At 46.5% G+C, this 23532-nt stretch overlaps 1 protein-coding gene across 4 annotated transcripts; it reads left to right on the forward strand.

Moving 5' to 3' along the window:
- Nucleotides 1-18: 18 nt before the first annotated feature.
- Nucleotides 19-15135, forward strand: CBX3 (chromobox 3). 4 transcript variants are annotated; one of them, XM_072650972.1, is made up of 6 exons: nucleotides 19-280; nucleotides 1542-1593; nucleotides 4816-4958; nucleotides 10419-10581; nucleotides 11864-11958; nucleotides 13592-15135. In XM_072650972.1, the coding sequence occupies exons 2-6, from the start codon at nucleotides 1570-1572 to the stop codon at nucleotides 13716-13718; spliced, it is 552 nt and encodes a 183-aa protein (XP_072507073.1). In that variant the 5' UTR covers nucleotides 19-280; nucleotides 1542-1569; the 3' UTR covers nucleotides 13719-15135. The 4 variants fall into 4 exon arrangements, with proteins under 4 accessions (XP_072507073.1, XP_072507075.1, XP_072507072.1 ...); XM_072650971.1 differs by lacking the exon at nucleotides 19-280 and adding an exon at nucleotides 564-715; XM_072650974.1 differs by lacking the exon at nucleotides 1542-1593 and having other exon boundaries at nucleotides 152-280.
- The last annotated feature ends 8397 nt before the right edge of the window (nucleotides 15136-23532 follow it).

Consider the following 23532-nt stretch of genomic DNA (forward strand, 5'->3'; position numbering starts at 1 on the left):
GGCTCCGCCCCCGCCCCCCGTTCTGGGGCCTCGACTCTGGTCGGGCCCGCCCGAAGGGGCCCCGACTCCGCCGCCCCGTTCTTCCCGCGGCCCCCTCCCCCACCAGATGTCGACCCCGCCCCCACCCGTAGGGAGGAAGTCCTAGCGGGCCCGCGTTTTGGCGCCAGCCCTGACGCCGGCGTGGGGAGTCCCCGCCCAGCCCGACCCTGCGCGGCCGCCGGGGCTTCCGCAACCGCCCTCCGCCCCCTGGCCCCCACCCCGGGGACCGTCGCCTGCGACGGTAAGTGCAGGCGCCGCCGCCCCCCCCCCCCGCCCTCGGCGCTGCACGGCCCGGAGGCGGGGGCCGAACGCCCTTCCCGCCCCTCCCCCCGTCAGTTCCCGCCGCCCGGAGCCCCGCCCCTGACGTCATCGCCCCGCCCCGGCCGGCCGTAGGGCTCCACCTTCGGGCCCCCCCTCCCCTCCGTGCTCAGCAGCGACGGCAGCGGCAGCCCCAGCAGCGGCAGCGGTAGCAGCAGCGGTAGCAGCGGCGGCCCGCGCAGCCCAGCCCGGCCCGGCCCAGCCCCGCGCAGCCGCCCGCCCGCCGCGGCCCCGGGGCCCGTCTCGCCCGCTCGCTCGGAGGCAGCAGCAAGCAGCGGCGGCCGCGGGCAGGGCTCGCTCGCACGCACGCAGGCGGGCGGCGGCAGCAGCAGCGGCCTGAACCCGGAGCGGCGGTGAAGTCGGTGCCTTTCTTGCTCTCCCCTTCCCTTTCCCCCTCCCGGGGCCCCGGGCCGGGCAGGGGGCGCCCACGTCGGGGTTGGACGGGCGCGCCGGGCGGGGTACGCGGCGGCCACGGGGTCCTCCTCCCCCCCGGACTCCCCGCGGGCCCGTCCCGTTAGCTCTGGCAGAGGTCGGCGCATCCGGCGCCAGGCCCGGCTCCCCGCGCGGTGCGGGCCTTTGTTCCCGCCCCCGCTGGGGTCCTTGAGGCGGGCGAGGGGGGTTAGGGAGCGGTCCGGGAGGGGCCTGGGGGGCGGCTGATGGTCGGCACAGCAGCGCGGCCTGGCCTTGGACCGCGGCCTCCCTTTGGCCTTGGCCTCGGGAGCGTGGGCAGGGGGCGGCCGGGCGGCCACGTGAAGGCTCCGGCTTCAGGGTGGTCGGGGGAGCTCCGGGGTCTGCAGGCTATCTGCCAGATCTCCAGTGTGGGGCTGGGGGGGTTCGCTTGGGAGTACTGCTGCCCGCTTTCCCCGACAACTGCCCCGGGGGCTCCTTGCCCCGCAGTCTGGGGAGCCGCGGGCTTTGTGTGTGCCCCCGCCCCGCCCCCTCCCCACGAAGGCTGGCGAGTGCTCGGGCTTAGGTGAGCATGCTGATGGAGGCTTAGGTATGTGCCACCCCGAACGTGCGCAGGAGCTCCGAGGGGGCTTCTCCACTGGACTTTGTCCAAACTCGCTTGTGTCGAGAGAGAGATGTGTGCTGCATACGTGGGGGTTGGAATCAGGACCGAACTTGTATTCAACTAGCTTTTTCTCTCATGTAAACTTCCTTTTAACTGTCATGCATTTTTCTAGTAAAAGCTCTTCAAGTCTGCAATAAAAAATGGCCTCCAATAAAACTACATTGGTAAGTTAATAAGCACCTAAAATATGTAAGGATTAACCCAAGTCTTCCCCCCCCTCCCAAAAAACAATTATAACTTTGCATCTCTGTGGTTCTAAACACACATCCAACTTTAGCCAAGAATTTGGGCCCCATCCAGGTCAGGAGAGAAGTCGCGAAAGTGACTTAGTAAAGTCAGATACAGTGAGAAACTCATCTCCAACACACAAGGGGTTTTTGTAGGACAGGAAAGGGAGGTTTGATGAAGCTACGTAAAGCAGCAGTTACATAGTATCTTCTGAGAAAATAACAGGGTTTCTTTAGCATCCTTTCTTCTTTCTGTATCCATCGCATAGGATGCAGCCAACCTGAGAGGGCCTATGGAATTCCTCGGAGCCATTTGATTGGCTGTGACTTTAAAGTTGAAGTTATCATGCATTGGGGGTTTGGGGGTTGTTGCTCTAGGAATGTTTAATTTAAAAGCTAGGTTATTCTTAAAGTTAATCTGGATAAAAGTTACTCTTTGAACCACTTTTTCTTTCTTTAACTTTGTGAGAGGCAGGGAGACTCTAAACTGCTACGTCTGTCCAAGTTCCATCAGCCAGGTTGTAATTTTCTTAGAAAGTAAGTTTTGGGAACCAGGGAAGGACAGAGCTCCAATCCTTGTGCATATTTCAAAACAGCCTTTTCTGCCAACTCCAGTATGTGTATCTGGCCATTTCATGATGCCTCCTACCTTGATTTCTACACTAAAATGTGCATAAAGTTGCATCTGCTTAGACCCATTAGATTTAATGCTGGCTGAGAGCAACTCTTCATTAAGAACATTCATTGAAAATTCACATGAAAATCACGAAATTCAAAGTTATGGTTCCCATTGTATCGAGTTCTGTATTGTTTTAGTGATTTTTTTTAGGCCTAAAAGGTGAGTGTTCACAGAGCTGAAGCCACAGTGTCTGTATGTACTTTGTATACAGTCTTTGGATTTCCCAGTAAAGAAAAGAGAGAAAATTGGTAATGAGTCAACGTGATGTTAGATTAAGCCAAATGCCATGGAGAATAAGTTGATAGCTGAAATACTAAGATTGTCTGGTGAGATTCCCACGCGCTTGAGTGTCATCTATAGTGTTAAGGTGACTTTGGGAAGATGTCCTGATGATGTCCTCGCTTCTTTCCTTCAATTTTTCCTAGATTTCATCAGCCAAATCTCCATGTTTTTATGAGTTTGCATTTACTGCATTCTGTGGCCAAAGAAACCCAAATGAAGGGAAGGGTTAACTGTCCATGAGATGGAGGATGGAGGGCTCTGATGATGAAGGGATGAGCAGGAGGAGTCTGAAAAGGTTCCCTTGCTGCCACCTCAGTAAATAGCTCTTGAGCCAGGAAAGTGCTGTGCGCACTGGTTTCCAAAACTTTGCATGCATCTGACCTTCTTTGTATCTAAGTGCACAAAGGTCTTCCCAAGAGGACCCCCAAATGGCAGCTTTGGATCATAAAAAAATCAATAGGATTTTCAGAGAAATCCCCCAAATCCCAAAAGGGATTCCTTCCTTTTGGAAGTTCCAGTTCTGCTGTTGTCCCCTTTTTTCTACAACTGAGTTGTGAAAGGCTATTTGTTTTTCTTTGCCACATGGTAGAGTAGTAGGGGACTAGGATGAAATGCCCCCACGCTAAGAACTGTGTAGTTCATTTTTCCAGAAGAGAACCTTGGGAACGTGAAAGGCACCCTACAACCCAGCATCCCAGCAGGGCACTGGGCATGGGGGCCGTCATGCCAGCCTAGTCTCTGTGCTTGGCCTCTTCCTCTGTCTCCTTCCTCTTGCTTTTTGCATCTGCTGTGTTCTACCTTTTGAACGTGGGGTCTCTGCTCTTTATCTTCATGGGTAGCGGCTGTTTTGTCTTCTGTTGAGGTCGGGTTCAGTGCTCCATTCTGATCAGCTTTTTGTTGTCCCAGTTTCTGTATTTGCCTCCCTAACCATTCCTGACTTTCCCTGATGCTGATACAGTGTCCAAAAGCAGAAAGCTAGCTCTTGGACTGTGCTGTAGCCACACACTGCCAAAGTCTTTCCACCCTGGGCATCTCCTTGGAAGTTTTTTTAGTAAAACAGAATCATAAGTTTGATGAATTTATAATGAAGCCAAAATATCTCCTGTTTCATATGGTATAATAAATGTGTATATATGTGTCAGTATTCAAAATATATCCTCTTTGAATCTTGAGGCACTAGTCACTTTTTTATGCATTCATGCTATGTTTGGGAGGTTGCCTTAAGCCACCAAGCAACTAGGGTTTTCATTGTGTTTAAAAAACAGCAGCACAAAAGCTATTGTCTTCCAAGAAAACACATAAAGTGAATGCTTAACTAGGAAATCTGGAGGAATTGTTTCAGTGAGTAAAAAAAATATTCTCAAAAACATTGTTGCTTGAGGAAGTAAAGCGCTGAACATGGGCTCCTACCGAAGTCCTGATAGCATTACTGATGAACTGGGCCACCATTTTAGAGCTTGTTCTGTTACAGGACAGAAAAATGGGAACCCTTTTTTTTTTTCACCTCTTTCATCTTCAAAATCATTTTGGTGATAGCATTCTGGGTTTGTTTCAAGTGGTCAAGGCTAGTCTGAGAGTTATGGAAAGACTTTGTCACCTTTGACTTCACTGTTTGAGCTGAGGGGTGGGAGGGGAGACAGGTGTTGGCTGATTTCTGCCCCCTTGGTTTTCCTCCTGGAGACTCTTGAGTTGTATTTTAGAGTGAGTTTTTAACCATGTGTGGCTCTCAATTTTTTTCTGCCAAACTGCAATCCTTGTTAACACGCTTGATTCCGTTACCAGCCGTGTGACTGGCCACATACATACATGCATGTCCCTGGGTAGCATCTGTTTGGTCTGTTTGCATCCTGCTGTGACATTTTATTCTCGCTCCCTTTTGGGGCTCTGCACTTGGGAATGTGTTTACAGTTCTAGGAAGCCTTACTTTGCAGCAAGGGGGCAAGATAGCCAGGGAGTGGCTTCTTGTGTCCAGTGTGGGGAAGGCCAGGAGTGGCTGAGTCCAGGCGGGCACGCTTTGGGGTGCCCTCTTCCTCCTGCCCAGGCGTCTTTTCTGGGGGAAATGAAGAGTAGCGAGTGGAGTCTGGGACAGCTGCCACATGTTAGAAGTTAACCCCCGTGACAGCTGAGCAAGAAGCAGGGAAACCCAAATGCTTGACGTGGCTTTTTTTTCTTTTTTCTTTCCTTTTTCCTCTTCTTAGCAAAAGATGGGAAAGAAGCAGAATGGCAAGAGTAAGAAAGTGGAGGAAGCGGAACCCGAGGAGTTTGTGGTGGAGAAGGTGTTGGACCGGAGAGTGGTGAACGGGAAAGTGGAATATTTCTTAAAATGGAAAGGCTTTACAGAGTAAGCAGCCCCCAGTAAGCCTCTGTCAGATGGGACTGTGGGTATTGGAAGGTCTGGAGCACTTAACAGATGTCAAAGCCTGGGGCTCAGCAGCCCAGGACCTTTCCCTGTGTGGCCCCCCTGACCTCTGTCAGTGACTGGCCTGAGGACTTCCCAACCCCCACCTCTAATTTCAGGGTACACGATTTGGTGTAAGTTGGGAAACATGGTGGGGGGGTAGGGGTGATGACTCAGGCAGGAGCTGGCCTATTAGTCCTGTTGTAAAGGCCACAGAATTGACCCTGCTGTTTGTGGCATGCATCAGGAGAAGCATTCAGTGCCTTTTGATTGTAGCAGTATTGACCTCTATGCGTTGAACCTCTGTCCATCCACTGTGTGGACAGGAGGCCTCTTGAGCCTCCAGAGACAGAATGCTTTTTTTTAAACCCTGGTCCCAAACTAAGAAGTTGAGTTCTCTGTGCTCCAGTCACCCATGGGTGGTGCCAGGGCTGTTGCTGCTGTGGAGTTTAGGCACAGCAGTGGAACCAGGCTTTATGGTGATTCATACCAGTTCAATAGTACCTGTTGCTAGCCTTCATGTAATTTCTAAGGTGTATGGAACACTTTACAAAGACTGTCTTATTTGATCTGCGAGGCAAACCTGAAAGTAGATACCAACCTTATCTTCATTTTTGAGATGAGAAAACTTCATTGGGAGAGGGGAAATGACTTGCCCAGGGTCACACTGCCAGTCAGTGCCAGTTGTCCGAACTTGGTCTCCCTGACTGCAAGCTCAGACTCTGTCCACTGAGCCTCATAGCTAATGGGATAAACGTCCAGTTGTATATTTTTTTCAACCTAGCTTTCCCACTCCCTCTCCCTTTTAGACCACATCTTCCCATAAAAATTGCAAGGCCCTGGCTTGAGTCTTTGTATCTCTTAAACGACCTGGTGCACAAGGCATGGATAACTTGGACATGAGCTAGTTGGTGTTTTTGTAGTTTTTTCTGTTGTGAAAGTGACTTTTTTGCTGCCCAAGTTTGAGGAGGGCCTTGGAGGAGCCTTAAGGGGCCTTGGGCATCTGGCCTTGAGCTGAGGGTGCTTGTCACCCACATTAAGAGCCAGGGCGTAGGAGGAATCCAAATGGTAATTATGGTACGAGGGCATTGACCGTGAAAAAGAAACCTAGCAGACAGTTACATTGTAATGTTGTAGCTTCAGCTCCTTGGAATCCACAGATGGGGGGGGTGGGGCTGAAGCTGCTACTGCCCTGTCAAATAACTGCACCCACTGAATGCATCCTCACCTTCAACTCCCCCAGGTGGAGCTTCGGGGAAAAACAGATTGGGCTGAGGAGGAAATCTTGCCGCCTGGGAGAAGTCCCAGAGCTCTTGTTGTATTTCCTTTATTTGGCAGCTTGATAGAGCCCCCGCCTGAACCCTCTACAGAAAACCACAGGTGCTTCCTTGCCTGGCTCTGTGACTTTCTCTATGGAGGTGTCCTGGGTCCATGAACGTTAAGCACCTACTATATGCTCAGCACCAGGGGTTCCAAGAAAGACCAGGCACACCTCTTGCCCTGGGGGGCTCACCATCTGAAGAAGGAAGACAAGAAGTGAAAAGATGGGTTGATAGGAAATAGAGAAGGGACTAGAATCCAGAGGGTGGGGGTGGACTGGCCCTGGAAGGAAGCGCAGAAGCTTTGGAGAAGAGGGAGTGGAATGGTCAGACCTGCACTCTAGGAAGGTCATTGCCCATCCAGCAGGTGGCACTGTCAGAGGAAAGGAGGTGTGAACAAGATGGTAGAAGGCCAGGTGGCCAGGCCTTGGCAGCCAAGGGTCAGAGGGGAGCGGGAGGATAACCCCTGGGGCCCGAGAGGAGGATGGCGCCCTCTGCAGGACCATAGCTCGAGCCAGATTTAGTGGTGGGCAAATGGAATTGTAGGAAAAGGTTTCTTCCCAGCTTACAAGGAATGTTTCTGTATTTCAGCCACGTTGATCCCTGTCATTACACTTGATTAGACATAATCTGGTCCTGCTACCAATTAGAAATGAAGATTGGTGTTAACAGGCACACACAGTCATTATCTGTGCAGCCTCTGATCTTAGTCTCTTTACTAACATGGCTAAGTCATTGCATTTGAAGGCTCTGCCCTCAAGGTTTAGTCTCTCTGTCCCAAGTGCAAGTAGGAAAGAGCTCAGTACAATCAGCCTTATGCTTGAATAAAGTCTTCTTTGATAAAAGGAGCCTTTCTGGAATCAGGAAGTGCATGGTTAACCCAAACCCTACACCTCCCAGATGAGCAGGATGCTGGTTTCACATTTCACATAGAAGGGGGGGGTGGCTGGCACAATTTTGAGAGCCGAAAGTTTACCTCTGCCTGAATAACAGCATGGACTTAGAGGGCACTTGAGGGTTTCTAGAACGTTGCCCATTGGGTCGTTAAATCTAGATCATGAAAAGTGAGCCTTTTGTTTCCCTTCTGGATAAATAGGAATCAGGGGTCTGTGAAGACTGGCTCGCAGCCCTGGGTCAGATCTACAGTTGCGGGCACAGTGGCCAGGCTTTAACTTCAATTTAACAGAAAGCTGGGGATCCTAAGATTGATGAGGAGATGTAGAAGCTCGAGCGGCAGAGAGAGGGAGCAAAAACTGGTACCTATTGCTTTGTCCTCAAATAATGGGTGGTTTGGGGGGAATTTTCTCACAGTATGAAAATCCTCTTCTGCAGGGTGTTTTTGGGTGTTTGTGTCCAGGGCTGGGCAGACAGAATTATTGAATCCCTTCCCCTAGGGGAGAGAGGGGATGGAGTATCAGGAGGAACCTGGTAGATAGGAAAATAGATACAGGTTAAAGAAGGTTGGAAAGAGCGGCATTTTTTCCATCCTGAGGACATTGAGCAGGGAACGTGGCAGGAGTGTCCCACCTCCCTGTTGTGACCCCTCTTGGGTGATGGCAAGATAACTAGGGAAGGGGCATCACCTTTTATGCCCTGGGGAATTACTGCCTTGTCTAACTTGAAAGGAAAAGAGGCAGGTTCAAGCTTGATGTGCACTTTGGTATCTCAGTCTGTGGGAAGGAGGTTCCTTGTAGAGGTGGCAGGTACGTGAGGTCAGTAACTGGTGTGCCCAACAGTGGCTCCTTGTGGCTTATGCCCATACCAGGCAGCGTTCCGTGGAGGGCCTGCCATACCCGGGCCACATCCCATGGTTCTCAGAGGATCCTGGGGGTGTGGGGTGGGCCATGGTGTCCCCCTGCATGTGGATAGTGAGAAAGCTCCCAATGTTAGAACCTGGGGATCTGGGGACTTCGTTCAGTGCAAGGGCTGGAGCTGAGACTGGACAGGGACCAGGCTAGAATTCCCCTGCCGAGGAACCAAAGAAACTAAATGTGTGACAGTTTTTGTGTTGCCTTTCATCTGTCTACCTCACAAGGACAGCTTGGCTCCTCTAGGCTGATGCAGGGGAGGGACTCAGTTTTCTGATCTGTAAAAAAGTTGATTTGCTTTCCTTCCCTAAGTGATTATGAAGCAGCATTTGGACCATAGATGTGGCCGGCACCTTTTTGGAGATTCTCAGAAGTCCTGGCTGCTGCCTGTTCCTCGTGTGTCTCATGGTACTAACCAAGAGTCAGACAGGGCTTTGAGGTTTGTGTAAAGCAGATCACACACAAGCTACTGTGCCCACTTAAAGTTAAGGAAACTGAGGCCCAGCTAGAGAATTGTGAGGTTTCCCTGCAGGTGAAAGGGCGCATGGTCTAGTAAAGGCAGCAAACAGTGCATCTGGGGCCAGAAGACCTGAGTTCAAGACACTGCCCTTTGATAAGGACCTGCACAGATTTTGTGTCCTTTTTAGAAATGGGAAGTGTATCTGTGAGGAAATTGCTGTGTGAACTTGAGCTGTGAGTCTGTTATCACTGGTGCTGGACCAGCCTTGCAGAAAGACTGGACATCTCACTAGGCTGCTCTCCAGTGTCCAGCTCTGGCTGCATCCTCACTTGTGCCTCCAGTGGCCTTGGTGGTTTTTCATACTCCTGAGTCCCTCTGCCCTCCTTGCCCAACTTGCACTACCATGCTCTGGCCTGCTTCTCCTTCCTCTGTGGCAGATCCTTCTCCTCCACTTCATCCAGTTACTGCACCTTGTCATTCTGCCACAGCACTTTCTTGCATCATCAGTTGAGATCACATTTGCCAGGCACTTAGCACAGGGCCTGGTCCACTGTTGCAGGTGCTTCCCACCCTGCCTGTGCCCACAGGGAGCCCCTTTGCTCCTCTACAACCTGACTCCTTATTCATAGCCCACCCATCTGCTGAGTCTTCTTCCACTGTGCCCTGGGGAACCCCTGGGAGAGCCTTGGACAATCCTTCTAGCTCCTTGCTTTAATAGACTTCATGGAAAATTAGGGAACCTGGGTCCCTTAACCCTCTCCATTAGTGGTTCCTCCTCACAATCCTGCAAGCTCTTAGGACCTCTGCCAGCATCCCCCAGTGACATACCCCCCCCACCTTGTCCCTGCAACCAGTGGACTCAGGCCCATACCTCTCCTCCTATACACCACATTCCTTACCCTGCTTTCTGATGTGTCTGCCCTCTGTGTTTTGGTTCTTCCTCACCTGCTTTTTGAATGAATGGCTGAGGAACTTACAGAATCCAGCTGGTTTGACCCACCACACATTCAGGGCTCCCATCTTGAGCTAGGCCCATGTCTCCTCTTCTGTCCTCCTCTTCTCCCTGGTGCACTGACCAGAACTTGTCCTCCAGGCCTTTTTGACCCTCAAAGCACATCTGGCCACCATCCCTCCAACTTTGAGCACTTGTGGCAAGGAGGAGGAGGTAAAGATGACGGCCTTGACTCTGAGCCCTCTCCTTGTGTCAGTGTTTGAGGACCCCCAACCTCTCCTTCTGGAGATAGATAGTATGTGACATTTCTGCTGCATTCAGATGAGTGAGAGCTTGCCTGAGCTCTTAACTAACTGTTGAGTTGGGAAGGGGAGGGAGGTCGTGTTCAAAGTCTGGGACCTCCACTAAGCAGCCATTGTCCAGACATGGCTCTCTTTGAGAAGCCCTGGGGGCTCTGGGATGGTGGAGGGTCTGTCGGTTGTGTTACATGCACTCTTTTAGATCTCATGCTATCCTGTTCTGTAACACACTTGTTCCAAACTGCTCATTCACTTTTAAATGCTGGCACCTGTCTGGACCAAGGGTGGGGAACTACTGCCTTGAGGCCACCTGTGCCTCTCTAGGTCCTCAGGTGCAGCCCAAACTTCACAGAACAAATGCCCTTAATAAAAGTATTTGTTCTGTAAACTTGGATTCAGTCAAACGGCCATACCTGAGGACCTAGAAGGCCAGGTTCCCCCTCCCTAGTCTGGATGCCAGGTTGTTCCTGCTAGTGACAAGGGCATTTGTGGAGATACTCAAATGGGATGGTCCTTGAGGGCCTACCATCTGCTGAACGCCATCACCTTGGACTCTCCCAAACAGTGCCGACAACACATGGGAACCCGAGGAAAACTTGGATTGTCCAGAGTTAATTGAAGCGTTTCTGAATTCTCAGAAGGCTGGTAAAGAAAAAGATGGAGCCAAGAGAAAGTCTTTGTCTGACAGCGAGTCAGATGATAGCAAGTCGAAAAAGAAGCGTGAGTCGGTGAGTGTTCTGGATTCTTCCCTGGGAGGGCCCCCCAGAGATCTCCATTATGACTCTGAAGCTAGTTATTCCACTTGGAAAGTCCTGGGCAGTTGACCTCTGCCCCTTGGTCTTGCACAGCCTATTTCCCAGCTCTTGCCTCAGTTTCCTCTCTGGGACGAACTGCCTGGGATCCATGCCAGCCCTAGTTCAGTGATCCAAAGTCCCCCAAGCCTATCCCCACCAGGAGACATGTTTCATTAAGCCCCGGCTTTAGCCGCCTTTTCCCAAGTCTCTTGATTCAGGGGGCTTGTTCTCCCACACATCCTCACCTAAGGTGCCCCTTTAAAAGGACATGTTCAAAAAGAGGGCATGTGTTTGGATCTTGGATGGCCTCCGTCCAAGTGTGCGTCCCCAAGGACTTGTCCCAGGGACTTTCCATAAACCTACTTCCTATACTTAAGGGTCATGGTCTGTAATTGGTGCATTTTTATAATCTTTCTCCTCTAAGAGGTGTTGTCTCACATTGTATAGTATTAACTCCACCAAAGCCCCTGACCAGGGCAGTTTTTGCTTTCTGTCAGCGTCAGAGCATCCATGAACAGGCAGCCAGTGCTTGTGGGAGTATGTGCTTTCATGTCACAGGCGATGAAGCGCGCAGGGTTTGGGGAACCCCTGGGCTGTACAGTATTTATGTAGTGAATTCATTGTGGAGAGTAGAAAATCGGCTGTGTTTAAAATGGGCTGTCATTACCTTTGTCTTCTGACTTTTGAATTGCTCAGATAGATCTCAGAGGCCCCCTTCCCCCATGAAATTCTGCTTGGTGATGGGGGTGGGGAATCTACAGCATTTCTCTTCTATGTGAGGATATTAAGTATTGCGGCCTTGATTGAATTAGGCAACCCAAAAACTTAACTGCTGTTAACAAAAAATCCAATCAAGGAGTTTGGTGTCTTTCCAGTGGCATAGCATGTCCTGTTGTGCATTTTAGTGTTCTGTATTGAGTTTCAGTCATCCCGATAATTCACATCAATTAACTTTAAAAGTTTTAGTCTTTCTAAATTGACAGTTCAAGACCTTGTTTGGTTGGGGGTTTTGTTCAGTGCTGAATTTAGATTCCCATTTGAGCCATTTAGATTTTCTGATTAGATTACTCATCGTAGCTTTTAGGAAATTCTATCCCAACTCCTGGGCTTTGTTCCTTTCCTTTGTAAAATGAGGGATTTGGACTAGCTGGCCAGACTCAGATGTGCCAGTGGGGAGAGCATTGGCTTAATGGACTCTTGTGACCTTTCATGACAGGCTGACAAGCCACGGGGCTTTGCTCGGGGCCTTGACCCGGAGAGAATCATTGGTGCTACCGACAGCAGTGGGGAGCTGATGTTTCTCATGAAATGGTAAGGGGGCAGGGTGCATATGTTGGGGAATAAATTTAAAAATAACCCAGCCATCTCTAAGGAGATGTTCAGATTATCCAGTTTAATGCCTCAAGGCTGCCCAGGTGGGTACTGAGAGAAAGGGACATTTGAACAGAGTCTGACTCTGCAGGAAGGAAGTACTTTGGGAGAAGATAACTTGAGCAGGCCCTTAAGGGGATCAGTCAGATGTGAACCATAGAGGTGAACAAAGAGACAGCCTTGCCAGAGGATGTCTCAGCAAGGACCCAGGCTTATTTGTGGTGGCTGCTGGGAAGTAGCAGAAGCAGGTGGGCTGTAGATAACCAGTAAGCTTTTGAGCTCACCATCAAGGTTCAAGGCCTAAGGGTGAACTCTTCAAGGATATATTGTTTTCATCCAAATAAAAGCATCCTTGACAAATTGATGTGTTTGAACGTACTTCATCTTTAGTTATAGTGGTTAACTTGTTAAAACCATAGCAAAAATTGTCCACCAGTATTCCTCGCTAACTTGTTGAAGGTTGGAAAGGGTCGTTTGGCAAATAGGATAAGCACAAGGAAGGAAAGATTCAAGATTACCCTGTAAAGAAGATGTGATAGCTTTCAGAGTTTTCAGCTCCCATAGGACAGTGTATAAACATGGGAGGAATCCTCAGCATTTGTTCGTTGTCAGTTTACCCACGATTGTCTCTTAGACCATCCCTTCCCCTGAAAACTGAGAAATAAAAGACAACAGTGTCAGACGCAGTAGTCTGTGGCAGTCAAAGTGGCTTCTCAAGGTGGATGTTGTAGTAGATAGCATGTAGAAGGTGGGGGCAGGGGGTAGGGATTGGCTGCTTTTAGGGATTGTATAAAAAGTGTAGCCTTCCTTAGAAGTACTTTGGAATCTTCTGTGACTAAACCAAATGATATACTTTAGACCATAGACAGAGCCCTTCACCTCTTAAAGACAAATCTCTCCATTTGCAAAAATGAAAAGATAGCTTATCTAAAGGAGCTGGGGAGACATGAAGGCCATTCTCTGTGAGCCAATGACGCTGTCCTATAAACAGGAAGATTACTTTGTATTCCTCTCTCCTGCAAAAAGATGTATTGTAATGTAGTTTAGACCAATGACTTTTTTTTTTAAACTATGGGGCTTAATAAGTTGACCATCAGCACTTGGCTGGCACTGTGAGCCAGTTGATGTTCATTACTGTTTCCAGTGGCATGCATCAAAATCGATGTTTGCCTGCCCATCCTATTCAACTAACATAACATGTATGTGGTTAGGGGTAGGATTCAAGGGCGTTAGAACTGGAAATTAAAGGAAAGCTTTTAACCACCAAATATTTTTGGCGATCTTTTAATTTCATTCCATTGTCAAGATAAGAATAATTGAGTCTATTGAGATTCGTGTAAATCTGATACTATATGGAAGAAACAGCAGGGTGAAGTGTGAAGCCATTTGATTTGTGCTGCACTGGGTCCTCAGTTTGTGAGAAAGTCCCAGGAATAGCACTCGGAGCAGAGCCTTCAGACCTAACCCTCACCCTGATTTAATTAGAAGCCTAATCATCTCTTAAATCAGCAATTTAAAATTGTGTAAATATTTTGGTTGTTTTTTGACCCAATTTTTTCCACCTTCCACGCAGGAAAGATTCCGATGAGGCTGACTTGGTGTTGGCCAAAGAAGCAAACATGAAATGTCCTCAGATAGTCATCGCCTTTTATGAGGAGCGACTGACCTGGCACTCCTGTCCTGAAGATGAAGCACAATAATTTATGTTGCTTTTAAATATATATATATATACATACATACACACGTACATATATATATATATATTATAAAATCTGGATACAATTCCATTCTTTAATTTGTTAGCAGTGTGAGCACCATCTGCATCTAATGAGAACTGAGTTGGGTAGGTTTTAAAGTAGGTTTTTGTTTTTGTTTGGTTTTTTGTTTGGGCTGGTTTTTATTTTGCATCAACAGCACTGGTAACTGAACAAGTAAATACAAGCTTTCTGCATTTACTTAACATTTATCACAGAAGAGAGTATTTGATATGGAATTATTAACTTCCTCCACAGTAGAGAAAAACTTTTATAAATACTGATTAATACCTTCTGTAGTCACTACTCTGAATCCTAAGAAATGTTTAGCCCCCATGTATGCCTAAGGTTAGCTGTCTGAGACAATGTTGTGTCCATGTAGAATTTTGACATTCACTTGAAACCCAACTTACTAATAAAAGCTACATTTTACACCTAGAGGTAAATCTCTTGAAAGGTTGCTGCCGGCAGCCATTTCCCATTATTGCTCAGTTCTGGGGAGCCAAAGAGCCTGTTTCTCCTGAGTGGCAGAAAACCTGCTGCCTTCATTTTTCCAAACACTAACTTCTTTTTGAACAGAAGAGAATGATTTTATAGGCACTTTTGCAGCCTTGCTGGAGTGTTCACACTTGTGTAGTGCTCAGTGTCAGGGCCCTATTAAAGTGATGGTGAACATTCTCTGGATGCAAAGGACAGCTCCACATTTATCCAAAAGGGATACTCTCCCCAAAGCCTGGCTGGACTAGAGTGCAGCCTGCCAGGACTTGTGGAAGGGTAGCCATGCTGTTGGCAGGACCCTGCTATGGGTCCGGCACCTCAATCCTTGATGTTGCCCAGTTCTAGGTTAGAAATGTTCATGGGTAAATGCTGCCGGAACTTGTTTGAACATTTACCTAAAATGTTAAAATAGAACTGTTTTGGCCTTGATTTTTAAAAAAAGAAAAACTTGGACTTCCTACTTTGGAAAGTAGGGGTGTCCCATCTTATTTTACTAACCAAAGGGTCCTCTCTTAATCATGTAATAACATCCCCATCTGCTGGAACGTTCATATTCTGCCCAAAGGGCAGGCACAGGGGGAGGGAGGGATGGGTGTTTTCCTAACTATGGGCATAAATGGGGAAGCAGATGTACCATGTTAGGTAGTCTTCTATACTCTTGATGTGCATGTTTTTCCTTCTTTATCCCAACCCATCCCTTCAATGTAGGACCAGCCTTTTGAGTATTTGGGTCACTCGGCTCCGTGGGAGTCAGGCAAGAAAAATAACTTTGTAGTCCTTGGAATGTTATACAATTGTATATTGTTTACTTCATTGTAAATACTGGTGAACGGTGGTCAATAAATAGTTTTATATTCTTCCTTTACATGCAAAACCTTTTTCTGAACTCCCCTCACGGGGGCAAGGGCAGTGGGCACCATGAATGTCTCGCCAGCATTGATGAATAATTCCCTAAAGAACCAGTGAACAAACATCACCTTAACCTTTAAAGTTCGGGTTTATGTGTTTCTTTGAAGGATCAGTGGGTGCCTTTTGTTTTTATCGGGTATTTCCTGATAGACCTCCCACTGATATTAAATCCTTTGTAGCAAAGAGAACTGATCCCATAAAACTGACAGGAACGGCTGATAACAGCATTTGCAATGTCTGTGCCCATAGAACCCCAGGAGGTGAGTTATTGGCATTCACACATTGTTGCACTCATGTCTGCACTGGTTCTGCTTCCTTCACTTCTCCATCAGTTTGTGCAAGTCTTTCTGTGTCTCTGAGTCACTATGTTCATGTCTTTAACAGTGGCTGTGCCAGAGAAATCTGGGCAAATCATTTATAGCTCTGTGTACTTAACCCCTGAAGTGCCCCCTCTCTGGGCCTCTGCTTTTTCTATAAAATGAGGGGGTTAGACTAGATCCCATTCTCTAGGAACTCGATTGACCCTTAGTTAGTTTGAATTCTCTGACCCCAAATAGTGATCTTTGATATGAAATGTTATATAATACACTCTACATTTTCATGCTCCCTTTTACTAACTAGTCTTTGTCTCCTAATTAGAACTTATGGTTAAAACCTATAAGATATAATTGGCTTGAGGCCATTAAATTCTCAAAAATGGTGGCATATGGGGTAATGACAGGGTTACCCTGAAACACCTATCCCAACCCAGCTCAGTGTTCGTCCCCTCACAGAACAGGCATCTGGCAGGTGCCAGATTCTAGACAGGATACCAGGACAAGTAGGGAAGGGCAACGGGCTTGAACTTGGAAGCTGGTCAGGCCACCCCATGTGATAAGCTCTTATTAAAAATGGTTCTAATTAATGATCTCCCAGTAGCATCAGGGTTTTTCTTCCACTTGGGTTTTTATGAAAGGTAACGATGCTAGAGGGAAGCAAAAAAGGACACCGTGCCAGCAAAGTTAGAAGTCTTAAATTGTAACATGAAGACCTGGAAGGCAGCTCGGAGATGATTTAACCTAATTGTCTGGGTTTGGGATAGACAAGAGAATCTGCGTGCAAATTTGGCCTCACTCTTACAAGCTGTGTGTGACTCTGGGTGAGTCATTTAACCCTGATTGCTTCCAAAAGAAAAAAAAAATGTATTGGCTTTGTTCTTAACTAGAGATTTGTGACATAAAAGTGGTCAAAGCTAGCTAGCCACACAGGACCACCATGGTAGTAGGTGGGCCACGCTCAAGGACAGCAGTGCTGCTTATCTTGAGAGAAGGAAGGTGTATGTGGTTCTACAGTGTGAAAAGTGAAGCGTTACAGCGAACAGAGCCCCAGTGCAATGACTGCTTAGCGTTTCCCAGCAGATTCTCTCTAACGCATATCTGACACAGTTATGCAGCATTTTGCCAGAAGACCACAGCTCGGACATCCGTCTCAGCTGGGCCTCCTCACTACCTTTTCAGGAAAATCTGGTCTGGCCTACAGGGGGAATATTGTTCCCAAGGTTAAGATATGAGCCTCTGGCTTGCAGTCTGAAAGTCTTGCCGTCTCATCCTTGGAGGATGCTTCTACCTGTACAACTCTGCCCCGGTGACTTTCTTCCAGAACCTCCATTTTGAGGAAATACCTAGACCAGCCTTACTTGTCTTGGTATGACTTCACTTGCCTTTATGTGAGTACCTCCCCCCACGCTACTTTTTTATTCTCTTTTATATGTTGACTTCTCCATCAAGGGTGTAGTCTCTTTGCGGATGGGACTTTGTGTTTTGCTTTTGTGTGTATTTTCATCCCATTTAGTACTGGGCCGAGCTGATAGTAAGCACTTAATGGATGCTTGACTCAGTTGAGAGTGGACCTGTGACTAACACCCAATCAGCCAGCTCGTTCCACTTTCAGATAGCTGTTTTTAAAAATTTTTTTATTTTTTCCTGATTACATGTTAAAAACGATTTTCACATTCTTTTTTCAGATTTTGAATTTCAATAGCTCTTTTAAGGAGGACTCTGCCCCTGTCCAAGTTCTGAGGCTGTGCAGAACAAGTCTAAACTCGCTTGTCCACATTAGACAGCCTTCGGACACTTAATAGGGTCATAGATTTAGACCTAAAAGAGACTTTAGGTCATCAAGTCCACCTCCCTTGTTTTACAGAAAAGGCAACTGAGAAGTTATGAGATGTTCAGGGTCACAGAACTAGCATCTGAGGCAGGATTTGAACCAGCTCCCTCCTGACACCAAAGCCAGAACTCTGACCAGTGTGTAATAGTTGAAGCAAGCTCTGCTCCTCCACCCTGCCCCAGTCTTTTCCTATATCCCTTAATCTTTCATCCTCAAATGACATCACCATGAAACCCTTCACCATGCTTATTGTCTTCCTCTGGATGCTTTCAAGTTAATGTTCTAAATGGCGAAGTCAAGAACTGAGCAGAGTTTGAAACAACAGAAAGGACTCTCCGTTTGAAATCAATGCAACTTTGCCTTCAAATACTAGTTATGTAATCTTAAGGCAAGTGGCCTTTCTGAGCCTCAGTTGTACAAGATGCTCTGTGAGGTCCCTGCCGCCCTTAAGTCTATGAACCTCTGTGGTGTTGGAAGGGAATAATAGCATAAGACAGACTGAGAACTGGAAGATCACCTCCTCTCTAAAAAGAAGTGACATCTGCCCTAGAGGATGGGCTAGTTTTTCCTGAAAATATATTGAGGACGTTTCCAGCAGAGATGGTTGCCTTAGCTGGAGGCAGACCCTCTAGCTCCCCTGTGCATACTTCAACAAAAATCCCACAGTTGGCACCAGACCAAAGAATAAGAATCCAATGAGAACCATCCTGAGAAGTTCAGGGGCAATGGGCAGTGTGCCCCATTGCCCCTGTGTGATGAGAGAGCAGCCCTACACGCTTCCAGAGAGGCCCGGAAGGAAGCTCCATCCCAAGGTAGCAAGAGTGGAGGATATTTAGGAATCCTGAAAGTCCCAGGAGCAACCAGTGAAGCTTAGACAGCCAGCCTTGACAGTCAGAAGCACAACTGTCCATGTGGACATTCAAGTTTGCTTTGTACTCCGTTCTTGTAAGGTTGATTCCCAAGTGCTGCGATAAACAGCTCTCATTTTGAATCGTCAACATGGTAACCATTTATTTTTGTTCTTGTTGAAACTCTGTAGTCAACAATTACAGAAATACTGTGGTTGATAACTAGCATTCTCTGGGTACTAGAATAAAAAAACTCCAGCTTTATAATACCATTAAAAAAAAAAAAAACAAAGGCAGAGACTTAAGGGGGAAAAGTGGATTTCCCACAAGCACATTCTACCTAGAAGAAATGAATGAAGCAAGAGATAAAAATTAAAAGCTCTTGAGGTAAGAATTAGAATAAATAGGAAGTGCTACAAATTTGATGTGTCCCAACTTCTAGATTCTTTGGCACAGACCGTGGGGCCCTGGGACCTAAGTCATGAGTGAAATCAAGACTATGTGCAAGAGGTAGAAGAAACCAGCTTTGGGATTACAAATTCTGTGCTCAGTGGAGATTGCCTTTCTTACAAGAGGCTTTCAGTTCAGACAGCTTGTGGGCAAGTCAAGTACGTGTCGGCAGTGTGGAGGAGTGACCCCAAAATCGTTAATTGAGTCAATACATTTTTATTATGCCGACGAAAGCTTAAAACATTTCCAGGAATGCTACCAACTAACTTTCAGAACTAATCATAAGGCGATCATCAGAATAATATACCTAATTAAATTAATTTGTTTTTATTTCATTAAATCTTTTTGCCTCATAAAGAATGATCTTTAGAGAAGCCTTTCAACCTAGCAGAGATGTATGAGACTTCATGATGACAGCCTTCAGTTAGCTTGTTTATTAGAGACCTAGAATATAGAGTAAGAATCTTTGTAAATTGAGTTTAAGGCCCATGACATTCCAGAAAAGCCTTAAGATTTGGGGATGAAAATCAGGATTGATGCCTGTCATACTCATTGCTTGTTCACAGACAAGGGGCACTCAGATGAGCAAGCCAAGGACTCGTGGAAACTGATTTGTGCATATTTATGATCATAGGAGCTGACCTGGAGCAGGTAGATAGATGGTCTCTCATCCCAGGAAATCTTTCTGATCACAAATCTATGATGATACCTTGCCATTTCAGGGCAGCAAAAAGTGGTCTAAGAATGTTCTGTTTTTCTCCTTTGTCTCCACTTTTTTTTTCAGTCCAGAACTGTGATTTCACTTGTGTGGGAAACTCTTGGCTGGGAACTCCATCTACTTATGCAGACTGGCCCCTCTTTTGCAGCCCTAGTCTTCAGAAAGTAGGCAAGGGACAGACCTTGCTAGAGCATTTGTTCAGAATTTCTTCCCGATCTACGGTTCTCAGACTTTTACAAAGAACAGACCACTTAAAGAATCATAGATTTGGGACTTAGAGGGCACTGTCAGGGTCATCTATTTTAATCTTAACTCCCATTCCTCTTCAAAAGGCAAAATTCTTGGCTAACCATGTACCATCGAGGTTGGTTGGCAATTTGCCTTCTTAGATTAACTTATGTATTAAATCCATAGATTGGATCTGGTAGACTGAAGAGAACTGATTTATCAAAACAGGACAAATTTAAAAAATAAAGGAGAATTTTTAAATCATTGACTAGTGAACTTGGAGGACATATCCATAACTTAGAAGAGACCCTCTTCCTAAAGGATAAAACAAAGTATAGACACTCCTGCTGAGGCTTCTCCCCACCTTGTTCTTGTGCTATAACGTAGGGAGTTATGTTATAAGGGCCTCAGTTTCCTCATCTGTGAGGAAGTGTTCACCTCTTCTGTGTCATGGACTCCTCCCTCCACCAACTTTGGCAAGCTGGGGATCCCTTCTCAGAATAATGTTTTTAAGTAATTTAAGGAAATGCTAAATTTCAGTTAGAGATTAAGGTGTGCATTTTTCTTTTTGCTCATCAAAGTTCCTGGAGCCACTGAAATCTGTCTATCAACCTCTTGGGGATCTTTGAACCCCAGCAGTCAAGGTAGTCTATAAAATCCCTTTTCTCAATTCTTCATAATGTGGGAATCGTGGAAAGAGAGCTTTGTTTGAAGGTGGAGAACCTAGCTTTGAATCCTGCCCATTTCACTTACTCTAGGTTTGACCTTGGGCCTCTCTAAGCCACTTCTTGCTGGAAATCCAAACTGATAATAACTGAATAGAAAAAGTCAGAAATCCTAGCTTGTTGGCATTATTTTTTCTTCTGTTTTCTTGGGGTAGTAAGGTACAGCATCACTTTCAAGAGCAGACTCACACCTGTCTCTTTGGCTGGTATTCCACAAGCACTTTAATTTAACAATCATTTATTGAATAGGAGCTGAATTAATGTGTTTCGATGGATATTGAAGTGGCCGCTCAGTGCCAGCCTTCGGAAAGCAGCACCTTGAAGGTGTTTTCTTTCTTTTTTTTTTATTATTTTATTTCTTTTCAGTGTTCTACAATCACTTCCATATATTTTAGATTTTTCCCCTCCTTTCTCCCCTACCCCCCTACCTCCCCACTCCCTCCCTGAGATGGCATACAGTTTTATATAAGTTCTACACATACATTTCTATTAAATATATTTTCACCTTAGTCATGTTGCATAGAAGAATTAAAATGAATGGGAGAAATCATAAAACAAACCAAAACATAATACAAAAGAAAATGGTCTGCTTCATTCTGTGACTGAATTCCATAGCTCTTTCTCTGGATGTGAAAGGCCTTTTGCCTCAAGAGACCACTGGGAATTATTTAAGTCCTTGCATTGCAATGAAGTACCAAGCCTACCAGAAAAATTCCTTGCACACTGTGGTTGTTGCTGTGTACAAAGTTCTCCTGGTTCTGCTCCTTTCCCTCAGCATCAGCTCATACAAGTCTCTCCAGGCCTCTCTGAAGTCTTCCTGGTCATCATTTCTTATAGCACAATAGTATTCTATTACATTCATATACCACAATTTATTCAGCCATTCCCCAATTGATGGGCATCCCCTTGATTTCCAGTTTTTGGCCACCACAAAGAGCTGCTATAAATATTTTTGTACATGTGGGACCCTTTCCCATTTTTATGATCTCTTGAGGATACAGTCCTAGAAGCAGTATTGCTGGGTCAAAGGGTATGCACATTTTTGTAGCCCTTTGGGCATAGTTTAAAATTGCTTTCCAGAATGGTTGGATCAACTCACAGCCCCACCAACAATGAATTAGGGTTCCAACTCTCCCACATCTTCAGCATTTATCATCATCCTGCTTTGTCATGTTAGCTAATCTGATAGGTGTGATGTGGTACCTCAGAGTTGTTTTGATTTGCATCTCTCTAATCAATAGTGATTTAGAGCATTTTTCCATATGACTATAGAGAGCTTTAAATTCTTCCTCCAAAAACTGCCTGTTCATGTCCTTTGACCATTTATTAATTGGGGAGAAGGTGTTTTCACTATTACTGGGTATGTGAGCATCTGCCCACTAGATCTCACCTCTACCACACCAGAAGCCTCCCTTTTTTGCAATCAGTTGGCTTTTGGGTTGGAGAACCTGGGATTCCATGCTTGGAGCAAGTCCTCTCATTTCTGAGTCTTGGATTGTTCTCTAAAATGGAGTTTGTACTGAGATCTCTTGGAGCGGGTAGTGCACTGGAGCACCAGCCCTAAGAGTAAGGAGGATCGAAATTCAAAGACAACCTCAGACATTTATTAGCTGTGTGACCCTGGTCAAATGGTTTCACCCTGTTTGCCTTGGTTCCCTCATCTGTAAAATGAGCTGGAGAAGGAAATGGCCAACCACTCTGAAATCTCTGCCCCCAAAAACCCAGATAGGGTCACACAGCTGAAGGATCGGACAAACTGAAACAACTAAACAACTATCTCAACTCTAAATCACCGATCTACAATCGTAACACAGATTAGGAGGAAAATAGGAAGGCTCCTCAGTTGGAGTAGACTTGTGTGGGAGGGAGGGGGTTCTGCCATTACAGAGCTCTGTCAAGCAAATAGTCATTTCTTGAGCAATTTCTGCTGTCATTAAAAAAAAGTCAGTCCAGATCTGTCATTCCTCCCTTTGAAGAAATGCCCTCCACTGATGCAGATTTGCATGTGTTCCAAGCTAAATGCCTGGAAGTTCTGGCCTTGGGAGAACTGGGCTGTCTCTCCCTACCCCACACATACACCCTGTGGGACATTCCCTTTTTGGTCCCCCAGGGTGCCACTCATGATTTTCAAACTAGGCTGGCCTGTGTCTGGAATACTCAGAGCTTCACTGATTTGTCCAGGATCACAGAGGAGGGTCTAGAATTTGGAGTCTGCTGATCCTAGCCAGAGAGCCAGCTGGGGGCACCAAGGCAAAGCCCTTTCCCACGTTTACCAGCCCCTTCCTCCATTTCCAGTCCTCTCCTCCACACATCACTCCTCTATTATCCCTGTGCTTTAGGGTACAAAGGACTATCTTTGGTTTTTGCACCTCTTATCTCCAGCCTGTAAAGTTCTCCCTCCTCACCTCTACTTCCAGAAATCCCTGCCTTCCTTCTAGGTTCAGCCCAAGAACCACCTGGAGGCACATGACATGCCCAAGAACAAGTTGAGATCCTCAGTCACTAACACCCTTGGGAATCAGTACATGACTTGCAGATCAAACTGGATTCAACTTCATAAAATTAATAACTAGTATTTATTTATATGGCATTTATATTTGTTTATATGTTTTCTCATTTGACCCTTGCAAAAGGATGGGAGGGAAGTATTATTAATTTATTCTTCATTTAAAGTTGAGGAAACTGAAGCAGATCCAGGTTAAGTGACTTGCTGAGGGTCATACAGCTAGTGTCTGATCGGTAATTGAACTCGGGTCTTCCCGATTCCAAGTCTAGAACTCTACCCACTGCATCACCTAGCTGCCTCTCTATTTCACTGTGTTCAATTCTCTTCCATAAGCTTTTATTACTATGTGGAAGAGACTGAGGAAAGACAAAAAGTGGACATTCTCATGGAGGAAATACTATGTGCTCAAAGACAAGAAAAATCAGAATCCACACCAAGTAATTCCTGGGGTAGGCAGAGCCTGAGCAACTAGGAGAATCAGGAAAGGCTGTTTCCTTTTCCTATGATGGGACCTGAGTTGAGCCTTGGAAGGAATGAGGGAGTCCAGTAGACAGAGGTGAGGAGGAGGAGCATTCCCTTCTTGTACAAAGTCATGGTGTCTGGAGAGGGATGATCATATATTTGGAACTGCTAGTCAGTCACTTGGGCTAGATTGTAGAGCAAGGAGAGAAAGCCACCTCAAGGATCAGCAAATGTAAGCTGGACCCAGACTGGGAAAGGCTTCGAATGC

The sequence above is a fragment of the Notamacropus eugenii genome, chromosome 3, assembly GCF_028372415.1.
Source record: "Notamacropus eugenii isolate mMacEug1 chromosome 3, mMacEug1.pri_v2, whole genome shotgun sequence".
Classification (NCBI taxonomy): Eukaryota; Metazoa; Chordata; class Mammalia; order Diprotodontia; family Macropodidae; genus Notamacropus; species Notamacropus eugenii.

Coding starts and splice junctions, on each gene's coding strand:
- CBX3 (XM_072650972.1), top strand. CDS start 1,570: ATGGCCTCCAATAAAACTACATTG. Junction 4,959..10,418: donor AAATGGAAAGGCTTTACAGA/GTAAGCAGCCCC, acceptor TCTCCCAAACAG/TGCCGACAACACATGGGAAC. Junction 11,959..13,591: donor CTGATGTTTCTCATGAAATG/GTAAGGGGGCAG, acceptor CCTTCCACGCAG/GAAAGATTCCGATGAGGCTG.